The sequence below is a fragment of the Acyrthosiphon pisum genome, chromosome X (genome assembly GCF_005508785.2).
Source record: "Acyrthosiphon pisum isolate AL4f chromosome X, pea_aphid_22Mar2018_4r6ur, whole genome shotgun sequence".
NCBI classification, from domain to species: domain Eukaryota; kingdom Metazoa; phylum Arthropoda; class Insecta; order Hemiptera; family Aphididae; genus Acyrthosiphon; species Acyrthosiphon pisum.
This window is the reverse complement of record NC_042493.1, coordinates 109,192,811-109,217,040: the sequence shown is the minus strand read 5'-3', so window position 1 is coordinate 109,217,040 and position 24,230 is coordinate 109,192,811. Positions and strand designations below refer to the sequence as shown.

General features: G+C 27.4%; 1 protein-coding gene across 4 annotated transcripts in view; it reads left to right on the top strand.

Moving 5' to 3' along the window:
- The first annotated feature begins 1,265 nt into the window (after nt 1–1,265).
- The window catches only part of LOC100568564 (heterochromatin protein 1-like), an 85,716-nt gene continuing 62,751 nt past the window's right edge, over nt 1,266–24,230 (top strand). The window contains exons 1-3 of one of the 4 annotated variants that reach the window (XM_008185862.3): nt 1,266–1,453; nt 1,566–1,837; nt 10,897–11,201. In XM_008185862.3, the coding sequence (XP_008184084.1) occupies nt 1,409–1,453; nt 1,566–1,837; nt 10,897–10,900 (321 nt within the window). In that variant the 5' untranslated portion in view covers nt 1,266–1,408 and the 3' untranslated portion in view covers nt 10,901–11,201. Of the gene's footprint in view, nt 1,454–1,565; nt 1,838–3,141; nt 3,200–8,511; nt 8,674–8,797; nt 9,047–10,896; nt 11,202–24,230 lie in introns of those variants that run through there. The other 3 variants (XM_003245171.4, XM_003245172.4, XM_008185861.3) reach the window with 3 other exon arrangements.

The following is a 24,230-nucleotide window of genomic DNA, read 5'->3' as shown; positions in this document are numbered from 1 at the left end:
ATTCTACGCATATTGATAATCTGATGTTTAATCTTGATTTAAGATATCCAAGGGATTACCATTTACCATTCATAAGACATATAATGTATATCTCTTGTATATCATTAAATTTTCCATGGCCTTATTTTAGATGTTATACAGAAATACATATTTCATAATAGATATACAAGAAATATACACCGAAAAGTTCTCTGTGATATGGAGTATACCATCTTTCATCTTACCTTTTATTACATTTAATTTATTATCTTGTAAATACTTTATTATTTATTTATTTAACTATTTACATTTTATATTTATATTTTTAATTGTAGTTATTTTATTTTTATTTTGTACTCGGGTTATGATTTATATTCGATATATATTGTGCCCTTAACTGTGTTGATTTGTATACCAGCCATACGAAATAAAAAAAAAATCTTGTAAATAATATTATTAATCAAAAAAAAAATAGTAAAATTCCAAAAAAAAAAAAAAATATTTGAATATAAAAATCAAATATAATGTTAATTTTTTTGATATTTGCGGTTTGAATTGTGTGATTTTTTTTTTTCAAAAAGAAGATTACCACTCAATTTTTTTAAAATATTTTCTTTCTTTTGGATTTTTTGCTTTAAAATTTAAATGTATTCAAATTGATTGAATTCAATATAGGTTTCATTTTTTTTTCAAAAGAAAATAATTTGGTTTAGACAGAATATTTTTTAAATAATTATAAAGTTTATATTTTATTATTTTTCTTATGATTTTTAATTATTTAATTGTTTAATTATTGAATTTAAATAGCTTAAGAGGATGTCAGCGCACTATTTGTTTTCTCTCTCTGGCAAACAGACAATATAGACAAAATGCATTTACGCAAAGTAATTTTTTCTATGCGTTTAAGTAATCTTAGGGGAAAGAAACCTATTAAAAAAAAGATGGATAATATTATGATATACTAATATAATAGAATGTCAGTTTATTAAAATAAGTGTTAGTCGTTTTTTTTTAATTACCAACAATGAAAATATTATTTGATTTAAAAACCCCCTCGAAATATTGTTCCAGCTACGGCCTAGGTGGGAACCAATGTCACACGAGCTTATTTACATAACGTTTATTCACAGTTTATAATAAAATTGTCCATCGCATATTCGAAAATACAATATTAATTGTTATACATTCGTCGCCCAATAACATTTGCCGCGACTACTCGTCGAACGCGGCGCTGCCAGCGGCGAACCGACGCAACGAAAAAAACAGCTGCGATTTCAACTCGGAGCCATTGGGACGCAGTCGTGGTTGGTACCGAGTCAGTCGTACGTTTTGCAGCCGTAGCTAGCGGAAGTCCGGAGACCATTACCAGTGATAGCCGCGCAATCGCCACATCAAAAGTCCACCCTACAGTCATACGATACACTCGAAGATGTGTAAGACGTCACCGAAGATGCCTGAAGTAGACCAAAGTGTCGTGAGTGAATATTATTAATTTTATGTTATAGATTTACAGTTTCCAATGTCATAATAATATACCTATTATTATTGTAACGGTTGTTATTGTAATGATGGCTTACGTTAATTAGATACCTACATTATTCTACCCACAATTGACGGTCAAAATAATCATACCCAGCCGTCCGTCGGATTCTGAGCACCCAATTCACGACTTCAGTGATGATTTAGTTCCCGAAACTATAGCCCACATGAAAGTTATAAACGGCACTTATCACTATCTCGTGAAGTGGAAGGATGTCGAACAACTATCATACGTGCCATCTTCCTATGCAAACGAAAATATTCCACAAATGGTTATTACGTTCCAAGAGAAGCACTTGAGAGTGGTCGATGTTTCTAGGTAAATATAATAGAGCTTGATTTTATTTATGGTGACTTTGTACAGTCCTTTGTTTGAAACGCGTAACGTGGCCAATTTGCACTATTGTAATATAATATATTAGGTACGGTAAATGATGTTATATCGGAAATTAACGTTATTTGTATACGAATGTGGAAATTATAGTTATTTTCTAGTGAATAACATTAGTAACCGTATGATTTTGGGAAATGTCAATTTGATTATAAAAAAAAATGTCCAACGAACAATGATAAAGTGTTCGCTAAACTAATTGTGGTAATAGGGTAAACCAATATTATTTCATAATAAATATTATATTTTTATTAAATATAATATCACTCACTCAACTTTACTATTTGCATCAGTGCTCATACATCATGCAACGTGCACGTATAAAACAATATTAATTAAATTTTATAAAAATTTAGATTAGACGGTTAACAGTTAATTATAAATTAACTCATGTATTAACTGCTTCTACTATTTTGGCAAAAATTACAAGGGTGCAAATAATTATTAAAGCAATTCAATTAGTAAGATAATTCTTTTTTTAATAAATCACTATTTTGTTTTACATCATCAATAATCTCATCTATATCTAAGCTATTCAAACAAATTTTTCCACAGTCGTAAGCATAAAAGCATCAAGCTTTGATTCATTTAAAGTGCTTCTAAGCCTTGTTTTTATATTTTTAAGAATCGAAAAAGACCTTTCACATGCAACCTAAAATAAATAAAAGTTTAATATTTTATAATGCTAATAGTGACCTAATTTAACACTTAAATGATTTATAAGTCAATACTTAGTTGTGTTAATGTAAGGGTTTGAAAACACTTGTAAGCCAAAGTTAATTTGCTATATGCATCATATTAAAGTTTATACGTTGTTAGTACATTGAAGCAATATACAGCACAGTTTTTACATGATGATAATGTAGTACAAAATTTGTCTTCAATTTCATCATGATCATTATTATCATAATTATTGTCTTTGTCACTATTAGGCTGCATTGTTGTTTGGTACGATTCAGATACTGATTTTTTTAAATACTTCCAATTAACAGCAAAACTTAATAGTTCTGACTTCAGTATACGGTAAAATATATATTTATTATATACCAAATACTTGCCTACAAATTATTAAAATTATAGGAAGTTAATTTACAGCTTTACTTAACTTTACTTTAGATAGTGACCCCTGTAATATCCGTATCATAGCCTATAGATAGCTATAAGATAGGTATATAGTACATAAATTATTTATTTTTTAATAAAAACTCATTAAAAATAATAATGTTTTTCAGATAATGGCTGTATATTGTCATGGAGACTTCACTACGTTCAGCTGTCTCCGATCTATATAAAAAATAAAATAAAAATGCACTGTCTATATTTATAATGTATCAATATAATATACTTTTATTTTCAGACATAATATTATAACAAATTTATTATACAAATAATAATAATAATAATAATAATAAAAACACATTATCCGTTTTATTAATATGTTACTGTTAACTGATTTTTTTTCTTACATTTTTAATTCTTATTTGTAATAATTAAAAATATTATCTACTAAATATACACGTATACAATTAGTGTACAAGGACATAGTAAAACCACGTATTGTAAATTACAATAATGAATTTTTATCTTTGAATAAATATTTTGACTGTTGCATAATGTTGTAAGTTTTTTTTTTTAAATTCTGATAAAAATATTACCTTATGTTTTTATCAGAACATTTTTAAATTGACTCATTATTATTATTACTACTTATTGTTACCTAAATTAATCATTTGCCAAATGTAACAATATCAGTGAATTTTTTACTATAATACAATCGAGGAGGGATTTTATAAGTTACAACACTTTCTAGATGAATTTCAGAATTAAAATTCTGAGCTCATAATTATTATTGAGTTTATCTAGACAAATATAAATTTCGCCCAATACATTTCAGGTATAATTTTTATGTGTAATAAATTGCACCCACCAGACTATTAATAATATTATAAGTTATACTACTGGAATGATACCATTATCCAGAGGACACCAGGAGTAGGCGACTATCAAAGTCTTATAAAAAATGATTTTATGATTTGGTTAACATAAATTAAATAATAAAAAAGGTGGGTAAGTGGATGTCGCTCTGCTGTACAGTAGGTTACAAGTAGGTCACTGTATAATGGATGGTATTAAATTTGAATTCAATGATATAATATTGTTGTATAAGAAAAACGATACTGAGCGGAGACGGTATGTCAGTCTAGGTATAAGACATATGATATACTTATCTATAGTATTATTAATAATTTTCAAATTAATCATATCACAATATCCATTAGGTAACGTGTCATACATCAACAACAAATCGTTGTACTAACATAGATATATAAAAGTATACTTTATAAGTTTCAATTACCCACGAATAATATTATACAATCACAACAAAACAACTAAAATAGTTATTCCAGGTTTTTTAATATGTAATTTCGTCCAAATTTGATCTGAAAATGACTATAAAAATGAAATGTGATTATGTATATTTTAGATTTTTTGGTAACAGAATTAACTACTTACGTGGAATCTTGTTTTAAATTTTCAATCCTTAGATATAAAAGTTGAACATTTTATAGATTTTTAACTACGAAATAATTATTCAATTTTAAATTTGATAAATTTTGTCAAAATTCGATCTTTAAATGCTTATAAAAAAAAATTGTGCCTATGTATTTTTAATATTTTTCAACTGCTATTGTAACAATACATCAGGAGCATTGTATTAAATTTTTACACTTTTTGGCCCAACAGATAAAACTTTATATGTTGTAAAAATATGAATTTCAAACGCTCATAAAAATTTAATTTGAATTTCTTATAGACATTTTTTTTTTTTTTATAAAGGTAGATCATCCTATAAGGAATCTTGTATTACATTTTAAAATCTTAGTTCTAAAAACAAAAATTTTTACGAATTATTAACTCAATATAATTAGGTAATATTCGTATTTTTTACATATTTTGTCAATTTTTAAACTTAAAATGCTAATAAAAAAAAGTCTTATTGACATTCATAGAAAAAAAAAACTGATTAAATTGGAAACTGAAATTGTCGATAAACAGCTCAAAACAAATCAAAATATTTTGAAAAATTTATCATGTGTAGAAAATGGAAATATAAACAACCAGTGAAAATTTCATGTATCTACAGTCATTCGTTTTAAAGTTACACCAAAAACCAAAATCAATTTTCTCAAAAACAGATTTTGCGTAAAAATTCCCGTTTTTCCTTAATTTTTCTTTTGTTTTTCACGGCGCTTTTTAAAACTATTGGAAATTTCAAATTTTGATCACCCGAATGCACCAACTAGATTCACTTTCCCATCAAACAAGATACTGTTGAAGAAAATCGAAGCAGTTTTACTGCTCCAAACCGTGATGACAGACACAAAAATAAAAAAATAAAAAAACACACATCATTGTAAATTCAATACATTCATCGTTCCAATCAGAATCTAAAATGGAAAACTGAAAATATGTCATACTGATAATTATATAATAATATAAATTTCCTTAGGGCATCAAGCAAACCATTCATTTATGATTCAATTTTTTTGACTTTTGGTTTTATAATATAATTATGGAGTTTGATATTAGTTTATATTAGATTGTCGGTAACTAGCTAAAAAAATCACTTTTTCTTTACTTTTAACTTAATAGGGACTTCAGTCAATAAAAAAGCTTTAAGATCAAAACACAAAACAAAACTGACAAAAAAGAAGATATTTGGTTTGATGGATTTTATTTTGAAAATGGACTATGATTGTTGAATATTATTAGTGTTGTGATAAATAATATAATTAAAAAATATCATATTTTTATTCATAGATATCACAGCTGAAAAAATAGATATTCAAAATCGCCTCTTTAATAAACTTAATAATTAATTAAAATTAGTCATAACAATTTAAATACGTCAAACAAAATTCTTTCAGTTTTATCTGGCTTTTTGGTCAAACAGCCGCTATTTTAAATCAAAAAAGTTTATCTAATATTTTAATATCGTTTTCCATGCCATACTTATTTTTTTTAATATGTTTTGAATTCTTTGGCCTATTTAAAAATGGAGATAACAAGAATAAGTGATAAGCAGCAAAATATAGATTGTTAATGCAGTATACCTATTATGGTTTAAGGAACAAAAACAATTTTTCATTGTTGTCTATTAACAAATCAATCTTTTGTAAGATTATAATTTATGTTATTAACCAAATATTAAACTTTTTTTATTCTATTAATTGGTTAAATAATTTATGTTTGCTAATTATTATAATGACATTTAAACCTAAAATAAGTAATGATTCTTATCATAAAATATTTCTTTCAAAAAAAAAAAAGGTATAATTGTAACATAAATGCTCTATAATCAAAGTTTAAAAAAAAATAATACTTATAACTTTTTTTTAAAAATTTTTATTCATCTGTTGCAAAGTTTACCCTTTCCTAAAAGAAGTTGTTTTTGGAAAGAACAAACAGTAATTCCCTTTTTTGAAACAAAACTACTTAACATTTTCCCTGAACTTAATTAGGTATTATAATTATTATTATGATATAGTATATTTCACTTGCTATCTTTTATGAAGAATTTATAATTTTTTGATCTATTTTGTTTACATAATAACTTAACAATACCTAATACCTATATACATATGTATAATGATAAATATGATCAAAAGTGAATTTTTAATAGGTAGTTATTAAAATTATTATAGTGGTGACAATTAAATAAATGTCTGACAATTGTATATTAATTGCTTCTTGAAAATCTTAATTTCATCAAAAATGGTAAAAGGCAATTTTGAAAAAGAACTTTAAATATAAACATTATTAATAAGTATTATACACTTAACATTAAATGTGTTGATATTATAATATAGAAGCTGTAAAAAAGTCCAAGTATAATACTTCTAATGATGATGAAATTATGACTTCAATTGCTAAATGGCTAACAAGTGCAAAAAGAAAAAGGTGGGTTAGTGGATGTGGCTCTGCTGTACAGTAGGTTACAAGTGGGTCACTGTATAATGGATGGTATTAAATTTGAATTCAATGATATAATATCACTGTATAAGAAAAACGATTCTGAGCGGAGACAGTTTTTAACCACTTCGGAAACGGTTTTTTCCATTTATGTTTTTTTTTTTAGAAAATGTTAGTTTTAGTTTAATTTACATAAAACAAATATCCACTTTATAAAATAGTTCAGGACAAGCTAAATTAAAAAAATTAATACTTATATCATATATGGCTATATTTTATAATTTGAAGGTATGGATAAATATAAATTTAAATTAAATAAGTAAATTACCCATAATCTTCGATTGAAGGTATCTACAATTGGTGTTTATTACCTATTTTCGCGGTTACAGACAGTATAACATCTTTAATCAAATATTACATTATTATTACATTCAATTTATTACGTTGTAAATAAAATTAGTATTCAAAAAAAATAAAAATGTTTAAATATAAAAATCAAATATAATATTAATTTTTTTGATATTTCTGGTTTTGCTGAAAGGTTTTTGAAATTGGTTGAATTCAATATAATTTAAATAGAGGTTTAATTTTTTTTTTTTTAGAAAATAATTAGCTTTAGACAGAATATTTAGTAAATAATTATAAAGTTTATATTTTATTATTTTTTTATGATTTTTAGTTATTTAATTGTTTAATTTTTAAATTTAAATAGCTTAAATAAAAAACATTATATTGAAGATATAAATGTAAAATCATTTTTTAATAAATTTGTTTGTTTTTGCAGTTTTATACATAGAATTATAGTAATAATTTCGGAACTCAATTATGTCAAAATTATCGTAAATATTTGGAAAATCGTGGCGAAAATATTGAGTGAATTCGTTGTGTATAGCCAGACAAAACGATAACTGACGCGAAATCCGCTCAACGAATTTAGACCCCAGTCTAAGGTACTTAATAATTAATATAACTATTACCGAACAGTACATCTTCACCCGTATTGCCATTAAATGTAATTTTGAATATTTTCCAACACATTATATTTTCTTTTGAAACCCCATTTCGACTTCTACGCCAGAACGCAAAAAAAAAATCACGAAAAGATAAAAAAAAAATGATTTATATAACTCATCAGGTCAAGAAAGTCTTAGAGGTTTAACTCTTTTAAGTGCGCATAGACAAATTAAAATCGATGTGGATAATGTTATCGATTGTTTCGCCAAAAAGAAAAAAAGCGACAACTAGATTTCGTTCTATATAATATTATGATATATTAATATAGTAAAATGTCAGTTTTTTTATTTTTATTTTTTTTAAATAAGTGTTACCAGTCGTTTTTTTTTTAATTACCAACAATGAAAATATTATTTGATTTAAAAACCCCCTCGAAATATTGTTCCAGCTACGGCCTAGGTGGGAACCAATGTCACACGAGTTTATTTACATAACGTTTATTCACAGTTAATCATAAAATTGTCCATCGCATATTCGAAAATATCGTTTTAACATTTTTTATAGTCTATCAATAACATTTCCCACTACTACTCACTAAATATGGCGCTGCCACCGGCGAACCGACGCAATGAAAAACAGCTGAAATTTCACCTCGCAGCGCTTAGAACGCTGTGTATAGCGAATCAGTCGTACGTTTCGGAACCGTAGATTGCGGGAGTCGTTAGCTCGGAAACCATTACCAGTGATAACCGCGTAGTCGCCACATCAAAAGTCCACCTTACAGTAATACACGAGTATATCAGTCACGGACGATGCCTGAAGGAATGCAACAGGGCGTGAGTGAATATTATTCATTTCATGTCATCGCGATTTGCAGTTTCGAATATTATATAATATTATTGTAACAGTTGTTATTGTAATAATGGCTTACATTAATCAGATACATTTTTATACCAACAGTTCGTGGTCGGAGTATTTTTACCCAGGCCTCCGGCGGATCCGAAATACCCTGTACACGACTTCAGTGTTGATTTAGTTCCCGAAACGATAATCCATAAAAAAGATATAAACGGCACTTATCACTATCTCATTAAGTGGAAGGACGTCGAACAACTTTCATACGTGACAGATTCTTATGCAAATGAAAAGCTTCCACAATTAGTTATTGCATTTCATGAGAAGCACGTTAGATGCATCGATTTTTCATAGGTAAATACTATGTGTCGGATTACCGAGATTGTACTGTACATATACTCGTATTTACCAGTAGGTAAATAGTAAATGTGTATACATATTTATAATCTCCCCCCCTCTCGTTAATGTTGGCTGGATCCACGCTTGTATACAATTTCCGATTTTTTTAATTTTATCTTATAAAAAAGTGTCACGTATTATATCCGATGATTAAATTATAAGTTCTGGTAAAAGTTCATAAATAATATATATATTTATTTAAGTAACCTAGGTAATACCTAATAATGTTATAAATAAGATAATCATTGTCAACGTAAATAATATTATATCGGTTATAATATTAATATATTAATATAGTATTGTAATGAATTAATATTTAAGAGGCTGTCAGCGCACTATTTGTTTTCTCTCTCTGGCTCACACGCAACATAGACAAAATACATTTACGCAAAATCATTTTTTCTATGTGTTTAAGTAATCTTAGAGTAAAGTCACCCATGACAAAAAAGATAAAGAATAATACTTTTGAGGGAATGACATATCGATTTGGTCTAAATATTGTCTCATAACAATTTAAACATCGTTTAAATTTACAACATTTTTTTTATTTATTTTGAAAGTCGAATACAAAGTCAATTAATAATAAAATATAAAATCAATATGTCATTCCCTCAAAAATATTATTCTCTATCTTTTTTGTAATAGGTGACTCTAAGATTACTTAAACGCACAGAAAAAATGATTTTGCGTAAATGCGTTTTGTCTGTGTTGCATGTGGGCCAGACAAAAAAAAAACTAATAGTGCGCTGATATCCTCTTAAAACAAAACATGCGATTCAATTATTACAATTTTTGATTATTTATACATTTTTCCTATATGTTATATAGGTCAATAATACTTTAATTGATGAAACATTGTTGTGTTATTTTTGAAAATATCATGTTAATTTTACTACCCATCTATTGCCATATTTACATCCCATTGATTATTTCATGACATCCATTAAAACTCATAAGACAGTTCTAAAGTTATAAAAGTAGGGACATTTTCAGTTTCCAATTTTTTTATTTTTTTTATTCTATAAATATCCATACAATTTTATTTGTTGGGTACAAAAGCTTGAAAATTTAATAAATGGCTCCTAGTATATTGTTTCAAAAGCAGATAAAAAAAATTAAAAATCCAGTCACAATTTTTTGTTCAAATATTGACAAAAATACGTAAAAATGACGAAAATTAGTAAATTATTTTGAGTTAGAAATTCATAAAAATTTTTCTTTTTTAATCTAAGATTTGAAAATGTAATACACGATCATTCATAAGTTTGTCTATCTTAATCAAAAAAAAAAAAAATATCTTCAAGCAAATCAAATTACATTTTTATGAGCGTTTGAATTTCATATATTTACAAGATTGGATATTCACTCCATTTCTTACGTAGCGGATTTTGTTATTTCGTTGTAATTTAAAAATGAATAACTGTAGATACATGACAATTTCACTGATTGTTCATAGTTTCATTTTCTACACACCATACAAATTTTGACTCTTTTTGAGCTGTTTACGGACATTGTACCATTCTTTTATTAAGTCTTCAAGTATTGTACCATATTATGTACTAACCATTTTTCATCCGTAAGAAGTCACCAAACAGCAGTATACAGTAAAATATATATTTATTATATACCAAATACCTACCTACAAATTATTAAAATCATAGGAAGTTAATTTACAGCTTTACTTTAGATAGTGACCCCTGTAATATCCGTATCATAGCCTATAGATAGCTATGAGATAGGTATATAGTACATAAATTATTTATTTTTTTTAATAAAAACTCATTAAAAATAATAATATTTTTCAGATAATGGCTGTATATTGTCAAGGAGACTTCACTACCTTCTGCTGTCTCCGATCTATATAAAAAATAAAATAAAAATGCACTGTCTATATCTATAATGTATCAATATAATATATTTTTATTTTCAGACATAATATTATAACAATTTTAATATACAAATTATAATAATGCTTATTGGTAACAATTAAAAATATTATCTACTAAATATACACGTATACAATTATTGTACAAGGACCTATAGTAAAACCACGTATTGTAAATTGCAATACTGAATTTTTGTCTTTGAATAAATATTTTGACTGTTGCATGATGTTTTAAGTATTTTTTTTTTTAATTCTGATAAAAATATTACTTTATGTTTTTATCAGAACATTTTTAAATTGACTCATTATTATTACTACTTATTACCTACATTAATCATTTGCCAAATGTTACAATATCAGTGAATTTTTCACTATAATACATTTGAGGAGGGATTTTATAAGTTACAACACTTTCTAGATGAATTTCAGAGTTAAAATTCTGAGCTCATAATTTTTATTGAGTTTATCTGGACAAATATAAATTGCACCTAATACATAGCAGGTATAATTTTTCAGTGAAATAAATTGCACCCACCAGACGATCAATAATATTATAAGTTATATTACTTAAATTATAGCATTATCCAGAGGACACCAGGATTAGGCGACTATCAAACTCTTTCAAAAAATGATTTTATCATTTGGTTAACATTAATTAAATAATAAAAATGGTAAACTGGAAATATGTCATACTGATAATTATAAAATTGGATATAATTATATGTATTTTCAACATTAAGCAAACCATTTATTATTATTAAATCTTTTTGATTTTTGGTTTTATAATATAGTTGTGTAGTTTGATATTAGTTTATATAAGATTGTCGGTAACTAGTTTAAAAAATTACTTTTTTTCTTTTAACTTAATGAGTCGATAAAAAAGCTTTAAGATCAAAAACCCAAAACAAAAATGATAAAACAGAAGAAACTTGGTTTGATGGATTTTAATTTTGAAAATGGATTATGATTGTTGAATATTATTAGTGTTGTGATAAATAATATAATTCATAAATATCATATTTTTTTTCATAGGTATCACAGCTGAAAAAATAGATATTCAAAATCACCTCTTTAATAAACTTAATAATTAATTAAAATCAGTCATAACTATTTAAATACGTCAAACGAAATTCTTTCAGTTTTATCTGGCGTTTTGGTAAAACAGCCACTATTTTGAATCAAAAAAGTTTATCTAATATTTCAATATCGTTTTCCATGCCTCACAAAGGTTTAAAAATAAAAATAGTTGGCCAAAATTTTTGTTTTCACAGAAATCGTATAAAATGATCTGTTATTTACATAATAATTCATATTCGTATACCAACTTAACAGACCTATGCATGACATGTTTTTTTCTCAAAAACAATTATGACAGGAAAAACTCTCAAGCCTCGTAAAAAGATCCGATTTTGACAATTTTTTTTTTTTAGAATGTGATACACTTCTTATATGGCACATTGGATTTCGATTTTTAAGTTGTATTCCTAAACCATAATAAAATACGATTTTTAATACGACCATTTTATTACGAGACTTGTTTTTTAATTTTTTTTTAATAAAAGAGAAAATTAAGAATTGAAGTCTAAAGCGCCCTGTACCAAATCATCCACATTCTTTAAAAAAAAAATGTATTAATTATACAAGTCATCCCTGCGACCCTGCGAGGCGTTAGTGTTTTTATTGTAAATCGTGTTTTGAACAAAAAATCTCTCTATTAATTTTTGGTCCTAAATATTGCCACATATTAAAGACACACTTATTGTTTATTACCTTAAAAAATAACCAGTAACTTAAATCTAAGTAAATATAGGACAATAATGTATAATTATGTAAGTATTATAAGTAATGACCAGCTAAAGGTTTTTTTTTTTTTTTTGTCTGTCATCACCTTTTAGGAGAGTAAAAATTCTTGGATTTTCTTCAACAGTATATTTTCTGAACCCTCTCGCGCCGCCACTGCGTAATAGTATATTATTATATTATATGTCCATAAAATGTTATCAGTATCACCTCGAGGGGTATTGAATTACCAGCGATTTCGATTTTGATTCGCATAATGAACGTTTTTTTTTTTACCTACTTAAAGTCTCGGAAATTTCGGTTGCTATAAGACACTTAGTAGCAGTATACGCAGTAATAAGTCATATTTAAAATTTAAAAATAAACACCATTCTCGATGACTTTCGTAGAACGACGTAAATAGTGTGTCTACACTCAACACACTATAATATTGTAACTTCACGCCCATATTATTATTATAGTCTTACTGTATATTATGCTTACTATAATAATATTGTCTACATATTATGCCTATATTTTACGCTTAAGCACACGAATAATATTTCAACGAGCGGTGAACTTGAAATGGTTTCACCTATATATTGTGTCTCGAGGAATTCTTCATACTCTTGGAACTATGGACTGCCGAACTGGATGCGCATACGCTATATATATATGTCATATAATAATTGTTATATATTTCGTGGAAAGAAGGCCGTCGTTCACTGTTGTACGTGTACAAGATAATGTACAATATATTTCAACCTTTCCACTCGCATAATATGTTTTTTTTATAATATCACAATACACTTTTAGTCCCTATACAATAATATCGCATATTATTGCGGTCGTCTCGTACTGGCATCATTCGATCGGTCCCATTCTATATACCCAACGACGCGTTTTTATCGTTAGAATAATGCTCTCCCCGAACAGTATATTTTCGTGAAAGATATTCGATAAATTATCGTTTTGCACTCGGTGGGACAGCCATCTCATTTTGACCTACCTGCGTGACAAGTTGCAGTGCAGTTTTTTTCTTTATTTATAGAAATAATAGACTTACACAATACAAAATAAATACTCGACCCGACACGGTTCCGTCCATTTTACCACCGAATATATTGTGACATTGTGTGCATTATTTTCTGTTTCAGGCTTTCGTGTCGATTCTATTACACATGTATTATTATACCATTTATACCTACACTATATACATCACTTGACCGTACTTATAATATCGTTACGGTATGTGTGGTCATGTACAGGTTTTGGACGATACGCGTTTTGTAAACGCTTACAGACTTCTATAATATTATATTATAATATATATTTATAGTTTATATTCGAATACTAAGCTGCCATGTCTGTTACTAGGACCATAATATAAACATAAATAGAATCAGTGGCATCATTTCAGTTTTTGAGAGGGGGGGGAAAAAATTTTTGACCAGTCCAAAATAAAACTGAAAAAAAACATCGCTATAGCCTCGCCCTCCTTTTCACCGTTAAAAATGAATCACTATAATCTAGCCATAGGTACCTATATATACTGTACGCCGGAAAGAAAAGCCAATTTACCATCTCGCCAATATTTACAATTTAAAATTAAACTTTTGGTGCAGGCATGACGAAAAAAATAGATTTTTGTCGTATATACCTCGCATATACCTATTGCAGGTATACAATTATGGCCGTATCCAGCATTCATTTTTTTTTTTTTTTTGGAGGGGGGGGGTTCATTTTAATATAAAACTAAAACATAATTTTCAAGAATATGAATTAAATATGACCATATAATATTATAATTGTTATAGGTACCAATACAAATACAAATTTACTTTATTAATTATTATTCAAAATACATCAGTTTTATTTTTATTTATACTGTATTTATTTAACAAAAAAAAATTATTAAATTTACAAAAAAACAGAGTTTGATTTTAAAGCAACATCATTTTCCTCGACTGTTTTGCGATCGTTGTATCCAAGATAATTGAAATCGTAAATTTCTTTTGGTTTTAACAGGAAAAATATACGTCAAATGGGGTACCCATGGTGTTTTTAAAAATTCTTCTTTCTTAAAATCGTCAATTTTTAAATTATGTACATAATTACCAATATCATTTACACCAGCTGTGAGTGTCTTATCCAAATCATTGGGCATACTATTATGAGAATTAGGAGTCAAATTGAGGGTGTGATTATCAGTATAATTTTTGCTAGTGGAAGGTAGTTCTGATAAATTAGCTTGATCAATTGATACATTTTCAGAAGTAAGATTGTCTGTTTTATTTCTTTTTGTTTGGATAAATGATGTAATGTTCAACTGTCGTTTCATTTTCATACAATAACGATAACGACACATATTATATTTATTACAACTGTACATTTGTACTTATTCTATTTTTGGCTTTAAAAGCAAAAAAATTATCTGGATAAAAATATTTTTTTTTATTTTACGATTTTCGGGATTATCAAAGAAAGTCAATACAAATGTTTTTCAATGTAATTTCGGGTGGAGGGGGGGAACTTTACTTAAATTAACGTAAAATTCGGTAAATTGATAAATTTTTCAAGTCCCGACTCCTGGGCATATTGTTCGCAAAAAAAATAATTTTATTTAATAATATAATAACTAATAAGTGATAACTAGTTTAATAAATATTGTAACTCGGTAACTAATGCAGTGTTTACAGGTGTGTATGTTTTTCTTAAAAAATTTCTCGAATTTTTTTTTCGCCCCCAACCGATTTGAGTTATCGAGGTTTCAATGTATATAATTATTAATTAACATGTTCTTCTGTGTACCGAATACACTGTACCTATGTTAATTCATTTTAGTATCTTAATCCTTACTAATATATATATACTAATATCATCACTATAAGAAACGCATTATCACACATATTAATTTCATATGTACCATGCTCACCTGTTTACCGCGTGTAGCCTATAGATATGTGAGCTCGGTGAATTTACCTGGTAATTACGTTAAGTTACATAAATTTTACCGCGAAATTTTTTGCGCGGTATGTTTTTTTTTTACTGTTCATAAAACCGAGCGAATCCTCATTCTTAATGTTTTTACTAGTGTTATAACTTTAGGTAATTTACAATAATATTATTCGATGATATTAGTATATATATATATATATTAGTAAGGATTAAGATACTAAAATGAATTAACATAGGTACAGTGTAATCGGTACACAGAAGAACATGTTAATTAATAATTATATACAGTGAAACCTCGATAACTCAAATCGGTTGGGGGCGAAAAAAAAATTCGAGTTATAGAAAAAATTGTGTGTTCTTATTGAAAAGCAGGGGCGAAGATATTCCTTCGAGTTATCGAAAATTCGACTTATAAACGTTCGAGTCATCGAGGTTTCACTGTATTAAGAAAAACATACACACCTGTAAACACTGCATTAGTTACGGAGTTACAATATTTATTAAACTAGTTATCACTTATTAGTTATTATATTATTAAATAAAATTATTTTTTTTGCGAACAATATGCCCAGGAGTCGGGACTTGAAAAATTTATCAATTTACCGAATTTTACGTTAATTTAAGTAAATTTACCGTAAAATCCACATCTCTGGTGTATCCGCGTTGAATCGGCTCCGTTACTTTGTCGGTCGACTATACGTATCTTATGCGTACTATCTACGGGTAGGTACTCACGCAATTATATATTATGTTGAGTTTAATCATGGCTGTCGAGACTATAAATTGTAATCGTGTGTTGGATTAATATGTAGTTCACTACAACAAAAAATATTATTTTCGTTTAATTATAAATGTACGATAAGAAAAAAAATTGTAATATGTTACAAAATATATTGTACAATATTAAATGTTTTAATGCTATTTAAATGAGTATTATACCATTGATTATAAATACTATCACACTGACCTGCAAGAAGGTTCACACTAGGCCGAACACTATAATATGTACCAAAAAAAGTATATGCCACTAATAGCATAACCTAAATAAAGATAAAACTTTGATTTATTGTGAATATAGTCATAATGTAATTAAGATAAGTAATATCACTGAAAAATATGTTATTTAATTGAGTAATTTCTTATTGGCGGTACTTACAAAATGTGATATACATATCATATTTATAAGATTACGTATATTATGTGGACCATATATTTTAGTTTAAACTCACAATATTATTGATAATACTGAATCGAACCTATAAGTTATTAAAAACTTAGATATTTCGCATGTTAAATGTTTATTTATCATGTTAGATGACGACAATTTATTATATTAGTATTCGTTAAATGAATTCTAGCGAACAGTAATAATTAATAATTAGCTGCGCACATTTGCATAATTTTTTTTAACCGGTGAATGCAATTATCGTGTAAACCTGGTACAAAGTTTTAAACAACAAACATTAATGTTGACATTTTGCGAAGACTATATAATATCATTGGATCTCCTTAACAGCAGCTTTAGTGAAATCGATTAAAATATAAAAAAAACCTGCTTCGGGAAGTCGAAGATTTTATTATAAGATTTATTAATCATTGCAGTGATGAAGAGCCATACAATTAATAATTAATAAAATCAATTGTAATGCATAATATTTACTATTTAATATCAATAAAAATGTATTTCGATGATAATTGTACATATATTTAAAATTATAAATATCAAAAGGTAGTTTCAATTATTTTTGTTTGGTCATATTTTTTTGTTTTGAGCAGCGTATTGGTCGGGACATGATATTATTTTTTGTTCAAGCAAGCATAATTGTTTTTAATATAACTATTATTTAATTTTAAAACAAGAATTATTTCCTTGGACTGCTCAACTGCTGTGGCATAGGTAGTGTAAATTCTAAAATCCAGTTGCAGCTGTAAACTCGTTTTACGGGGGTACACGAAACACACACACGTGCCCAATTTTAAAAATAATTTCATCCGTACGGTCCAAACTACAAAATGTATATATCATTTGTGTATCACACATGATACATAATGCATATTATTATAATGCAATAATTCTTAAGAGGACGTCGCACCCGCATATTTATGTATGTCTCCGTCTTATAAATGTACAACACATTAAATTTTCGTTCAACAGTTTCCATAGTGTTACGTTACTCGTCAAATTAAATATTTTTATTTAAATTACATCCACGTTACCCGAAATTATTTCTATCACGTTACTTTAATTTTTCATTCCAAAAGTAAGGCGTTACAAATAACGTTACTTTTTTTTAAATAATTAAAAATCACTCTATAACGAATAATAATTTGTAGATACATATTATTAATGACTTATTGCTATTGGCCATTAGTTATATTCAATGAAAACAGTTCCGTTTTCAATATTAATAATATTTACCAGTCAGAAGCTGTCTCCAATTTTTCTGCAAGGAAATTGAACAGGAAATTTACACAACTTTTTAAAAGACGAAATCTATAGATAAATGACGTATTCGTCATATGTTAAAATATCGTAATAGATTGGCCTATTTTTGTACACTTGAGGTCTTCTTTGGCCAATGTTATTTACATCAGCCATAAACTCAATCAAATTAGTTACATTATTCATTTTAAATCAAGTAATTTTAATCAAAAATGTAAAATAAATCCAATGTACAATTCGTGAACACGATTTTATTATTGTGGTGCTGAGTAGATATAACTGGTGTTTTATCACGAAAATGAACCACAAAAGTCCAAAATTATGAATATTATGTACCTATAATTATAAATGTTGTAGTAGAACACATAGTACATAATATTATAATATACATTTTTGATAATATTATTCGTGGGTATACTTGAAACTTCTAAAGTATACTATTATATATTATTATCTATGATAGTATCACGGTTTGTTGTTGATGTATAACGCGTTATAAGTACCTAATGGATATTGTGATATGATTATATATGAATATATCATAGATACTACCTATTATGGGTTAATTTTTTTTTTTTAATACCTTAGAATATAAGTATATAATATGTCTTATACTTAGACTGGCATGCCGTCTCCGCTCAGAATCGTTTTTCTTATACAATGGTATTATATCATTGAATTCAAATTTAATACCATCCATTATGCAGTGACCCACTCGTAACCTACTGTACAACATAGCGACATCCACTTGCCCACCTTTTTTTATATTTTTTTTCTTTGTGTCTGTCATCACCTTTCAGGACAGTAAAAATGCTTAGATTTCCTTCAACAGTATCTTTTCTGATAGGAAAGTGAACCTAGTTGGTACTTCGGGGGTCAAAAGTAAAACAAATGACCTAAAAGCCTCCTAATATATTTTTTCAAAGGCAGATGAAAAAAATTAAAAATCCATAGTCACAATTTTTTTTATTATCATTCATAAGTTTGTCTATCTTGTATTTAGACGGGTAAATTAGTAAATTAGACTGGCATAATATTATATGACTTTAAATTGCTATCTAATCGACATTAACTATTGTCTAGGCCCATTGAGAAAACCAATGGGTATTACGGTGCATAGAATTTAAATAATTCAATAGCTAAATTGTATTATAAGACATGTGACATTGCGCATTCCGAAATCGCTCTTTTTGTGGCGCACAAAATGTTGGTATGTGGCAAATCTGATATTGTCATTGGAATTTATTAAAACACTTACGATAAACCATTTTAATTAAATCTCGTCCAAATTGTAACTACAAACGCTTATATTTCGTTGACATTTTGTCGTAAACTAGTTAATTTAGAAAAGGACTATACGTTTTTTTTTTCTTAGATCGGTTTAGAAAAATTATATTTGTGTTCGGTTTTATGTTACGAACACATTATATATTATTTTTCTGACCAAAGGACGCTAACTTAACACTACGTTTACGGTCAACCTCCCCGTGTCTATTATACGCACTAGAGAAGCATTTCTCAACCAGTGGTACATGGAAATCTCATAATTGGTACGCTAAAATCCTTTATAAAAAAAAAAAATAGATTTGATCATTATTAACATAAAATGTTATATGGTTCATTTGTTATAAATAATAATTGTACATATTTTATTTATATTTTTATGCATTAAATGCTTATATTATTATCATAATATTCTATAGATAGTTCCTGATAAAATAAATTTCATGCATTTAAAATAACATATACATTTTGGTAAGCAAACATAAAGTTATTTGGTCAGGTTGTAGGTATACATGCAAATTTTCAAACTGTGTAGGTAGTACGCAGATTGTAATCTAAATGCAGGCATTTCACCAAGTTAAACCCCAAAAGGTCTCGCAATAATGCAATTGAAAATTGTACATTTAAAATTTTTTTTTTTATCAAGTGTCGACTACCAAAGTGCATTAGTAATATAAGTATTTAGTATATCAGTTTACATTAAACTATATTTACCTAAAATAAATTAAATTATACATTTCGATGTTTTATTTTAAATTTAACGCCTGGAAATTGTTTCGTACAGAGTTTAAGGTACCTATTTTGTCGGTAAATGAGGGTGACGTCCCAATAAAAAGATTCCGATAACAACATACATAAATTCGGGATTGGTGAATTTGGTCCCGAAAAAAAAAAAATAGGTAAGTTGAGTTCCGAAAATAAAATGTTCATTGCATTTTTTTAATATCCAATTATCTTTATTAGAAGTCAAATTTTATTATTATATTATTTTATATTACATAACTATATTATAATAAATAAATATATGTTATAAAATATAATGTTTTCGGTATAAATAGTATAAATATAAAAATCATAAGGCATATAAATTAAAAATTGTATAAATTGTATAAAACATGGTATAAATTATAATATATGTTTTTATTATAATATTATGTTCTTGATTAAATTTGAATAATCGGACCGAACAGGTAGGCTAGTGCAGGTTTATAGCCAGGGCCCCACTTACCTACTACTTTTTTTTTATCAGGGACTTAACTTAGCGCTTTAAAAATGTATCTATCGAGGACCCAATTTACCTAGCTCCCGTAGGTTGTGGCCCTGTATTCCTCAGGTACATATATGTAAGTCGTGGCCCGTGTTTCTGTCTTGCATACGTTAATTGCGTAAAAATCCGTTAAAATAACATATACAATAATTTTTAATGATTTTATGATGGTTAGGTAATAACGACTCGTATCGAAAGATTACATCCGGTTCTCTATCCGATAAATTTTACTGTAGTAACATTTACATACAACGAACACATATTAGTTCACCGATAACCGTTCTGTACGAGTGCGCGTAGAAATTATTGAAAATTAACGCAATGAATAGTGGTATAAATAAATAATGAAAAGCAGAGTGAAAAAAATAAATCATTAAAAGTGATCGCTGGTCATAAATTTCTTTTCCACGAGTTTTTATAAACGATGTTGAACGTTGGAGTTGCTCCGTCAAAACGTACAGTTATTTGCAAAATTAAACTCAAGTCTTCTTTATACTGAAATTGAAATTTTTAATGAACACAACCATAAGCCATTGCCAGAAAATATTTTAAGTAGACAAAAACTTAGTAACAAACGAAAGTAGTTGATAACATACCATAACTACACAAGCCCGGATTAATACATTTCGAGGCCCTGGGGCCAAAGTTTTAAAAGAGGCCCCTGTACGAAAAAAAAAAAATAATAGCTTGTTACGTACGTTATGTTTATAATGTATATATTATTTAATGTTAGGTACCTGTTATAATAAATATATATAGATATTAGGTACTTGGCAATAAATAATGCATAATTTATTTATAAATTATAATGTATGAGCTTTTTTCTTCGCTTAATAATCATCAATTTTTTTAAGGTGATTTATGCAGTGTTATAGCCTATAACGAAAAAAGTAATGGACAAGTCTGAGGCCCCTTTATAAATTAGAACTATTGAGGCCCGGGGGCCATGGCCCCCTCTGGACCCCCCCTTAATCCGGGCTTGTAACTACACTATCGAAAATCTTACATTCTGAACTGAAATATTTTGATATTGAAAATATAACTTCTGGAGATGTTTTGTTAGTAAAAACTAGTTACTTTTTTTCAAGATTAACGTGTTACTTGTATTCGGAATACTACCTGAACTCCGGCCACCTAAGGTCAGACTATTGGACTTTGGCAAGATAAACATTAAACAATTACAATTTTTAATGATCAAAGCGTTACCGACGATACGACGTTACGGCGACCGCATAAAACAGACACACACACACACATAGGGATTTGAACAGATGTTTACCCAATTATGACTACCTATTCTATTTTACAACTAATTATATCAAATGTTTTGATGATCATAATTGTAATTAGTTGTCATACTTATATGGGATATTTTACCCAATTATGACTACCTATTTTATTTTATAACTAATCATATCAAATGTTTTGATAATCATAATTGTAATTAGTTGTCATACTTATATGGGATATTATTATTATTTAGCACACTATGAATAGTAATAAGAGTTGATGAAATAATTTCGGACTACTTTTGAAAGTACCGTCTACAATTTTATTAATATCGTGTTCAAACTGCATAAAGCTACCTTGTAAATTACGAACTGCCGAGAAACCTAATATAGTATTTGTTTCGTTATTTTTCACTGTCAAAAAGACTTAACCTTTAATTGTTCTAAATTCTATATTTTTGAATGTCTCGTGAATTTGTGTTAATGTAGTTGGTACTTTGGGTAACTTTGAATATCGAGCATTATTCTTATGGGCGTATCTTTATGATGTTACTGAAAGTTAATATATTATGGTAATATTCATAATTCTATGTTTCTTTGACAATATAATTTACAATTTAATTATGCAATGCATAATACTAACTCCTAGGTTCTATATTGTGTATATAGGTTATATATTGTGCTCAACAACATATTATATATTATATAACATTAACCATATATTTATCAAAACGTTTCACTTCCGGAAATGACATGTCTTACAGCAAATCATAACAGAAATACGATTAAAAATGTGATAAAATAATTTATTATTTTTTATCTCTGAAACATTTTCCTTTTCCAATAATAAATATTTATTTTCAAAAGTCATACATTTTTCCTGGCTTGTCTGAATCGTTTGCAACAAACAACCATTATTCGAGAAAAAAAAACGGTTTTTGGAAATAAAACGTTTTGCATAGAAACACCTCAAATAAAAACAAAAAAAATAATTCGTATTTTTTGAGTCGATAAATCACCACGTGAGTTCATCGTTTAAATGTTAAATTAAAAAATTGGCTTCGAGGTGTTGTACATCGTCGGGCATAGACTATAGGATTTACTTATGGTCAGGGTTGGACTAGGCCGCCATGAAAATGGGCCTAGGGGGGCTGCAGTAGGATATTTCAGGCCAATATTAAGCAGTGTGGGGGCATTTGCTTATGTTAAATGATAATAAAACTTATAATATAATATTTATTAATAATATTTAACTGTTGTGATAACCGTGCCTATCTAAAGCTAAAACTATATGGAATGTAACGTTTAAATAAAAAAGACTGTTGACGAGGATATTATTAATACTACAATTAATATTATATTTATTTTAATGTAAACAAATATAATTTGTTAATTTTCTTTAAAACACCATTTTAAAAAATTTTGTTATTTAAAATGTTCCTATAAAAAAGTATACATAATACAATAAAATATGTTTATTATGTTTTATGAATCTATATTTAGTAAACTATATTTTATATTTTATTATATATATCTAAGTATATAAAAATGTAGTATATTTAATATTTATCGGAATGTGATGAAATATTAAAAAAAATATATATTACAATTTAAAAGTGCGAATATTGATATAAGTGAGCACAATCAACAAGTCACAAAATTTATTTAACTATTATTATAAATTAACTTTATTTTAATAGTGCCGTACTAACGAAAACCCCTTACCCCCCCCCCCCATCCCTATATACGGCTCTGAGTGAGCAAACATTTAGTTCTAACATCTTCATAGCTCAGGTCGTGAGCTAAGAGCCGGGGCCTGTTAAAAAATTATTTCCCGGGTCGTTTGTTTGAGCTAGTCCAACCCTGTCTATGGTTTACCAATAAGCACCAACGTTCAGAACCACGAGTGCGATAGACTTGGCTGACTCAAAATGTTTGGATATATATAAATAAACAATTTTATAACATAATAGTATAATACTTATTATATACGCACGTTTCGTGTCTTTTTCTTTGTTTCGCAAGCACGGACGTTCAAATTCTATTAAAATGCCACCCGGAGGTTGAATTATGTTCAAAATTAACCTGTCAAAGAAGATGTTCTCTAAGTATTATTTATTATTAGGGCTCGGAAGTTGATGCATTTTACATTTTTTTTTAGATTTTTTTTAGACGATGCTCTCCTGGCCACAAATGTGTTTCATTAGCATGTGAATCTGAATAACTAAATTTTATTTTGCATTTTTTTGCATTTTTTGGTGTTGATTACTTTTTAAGTCATTTTTTGACATTTT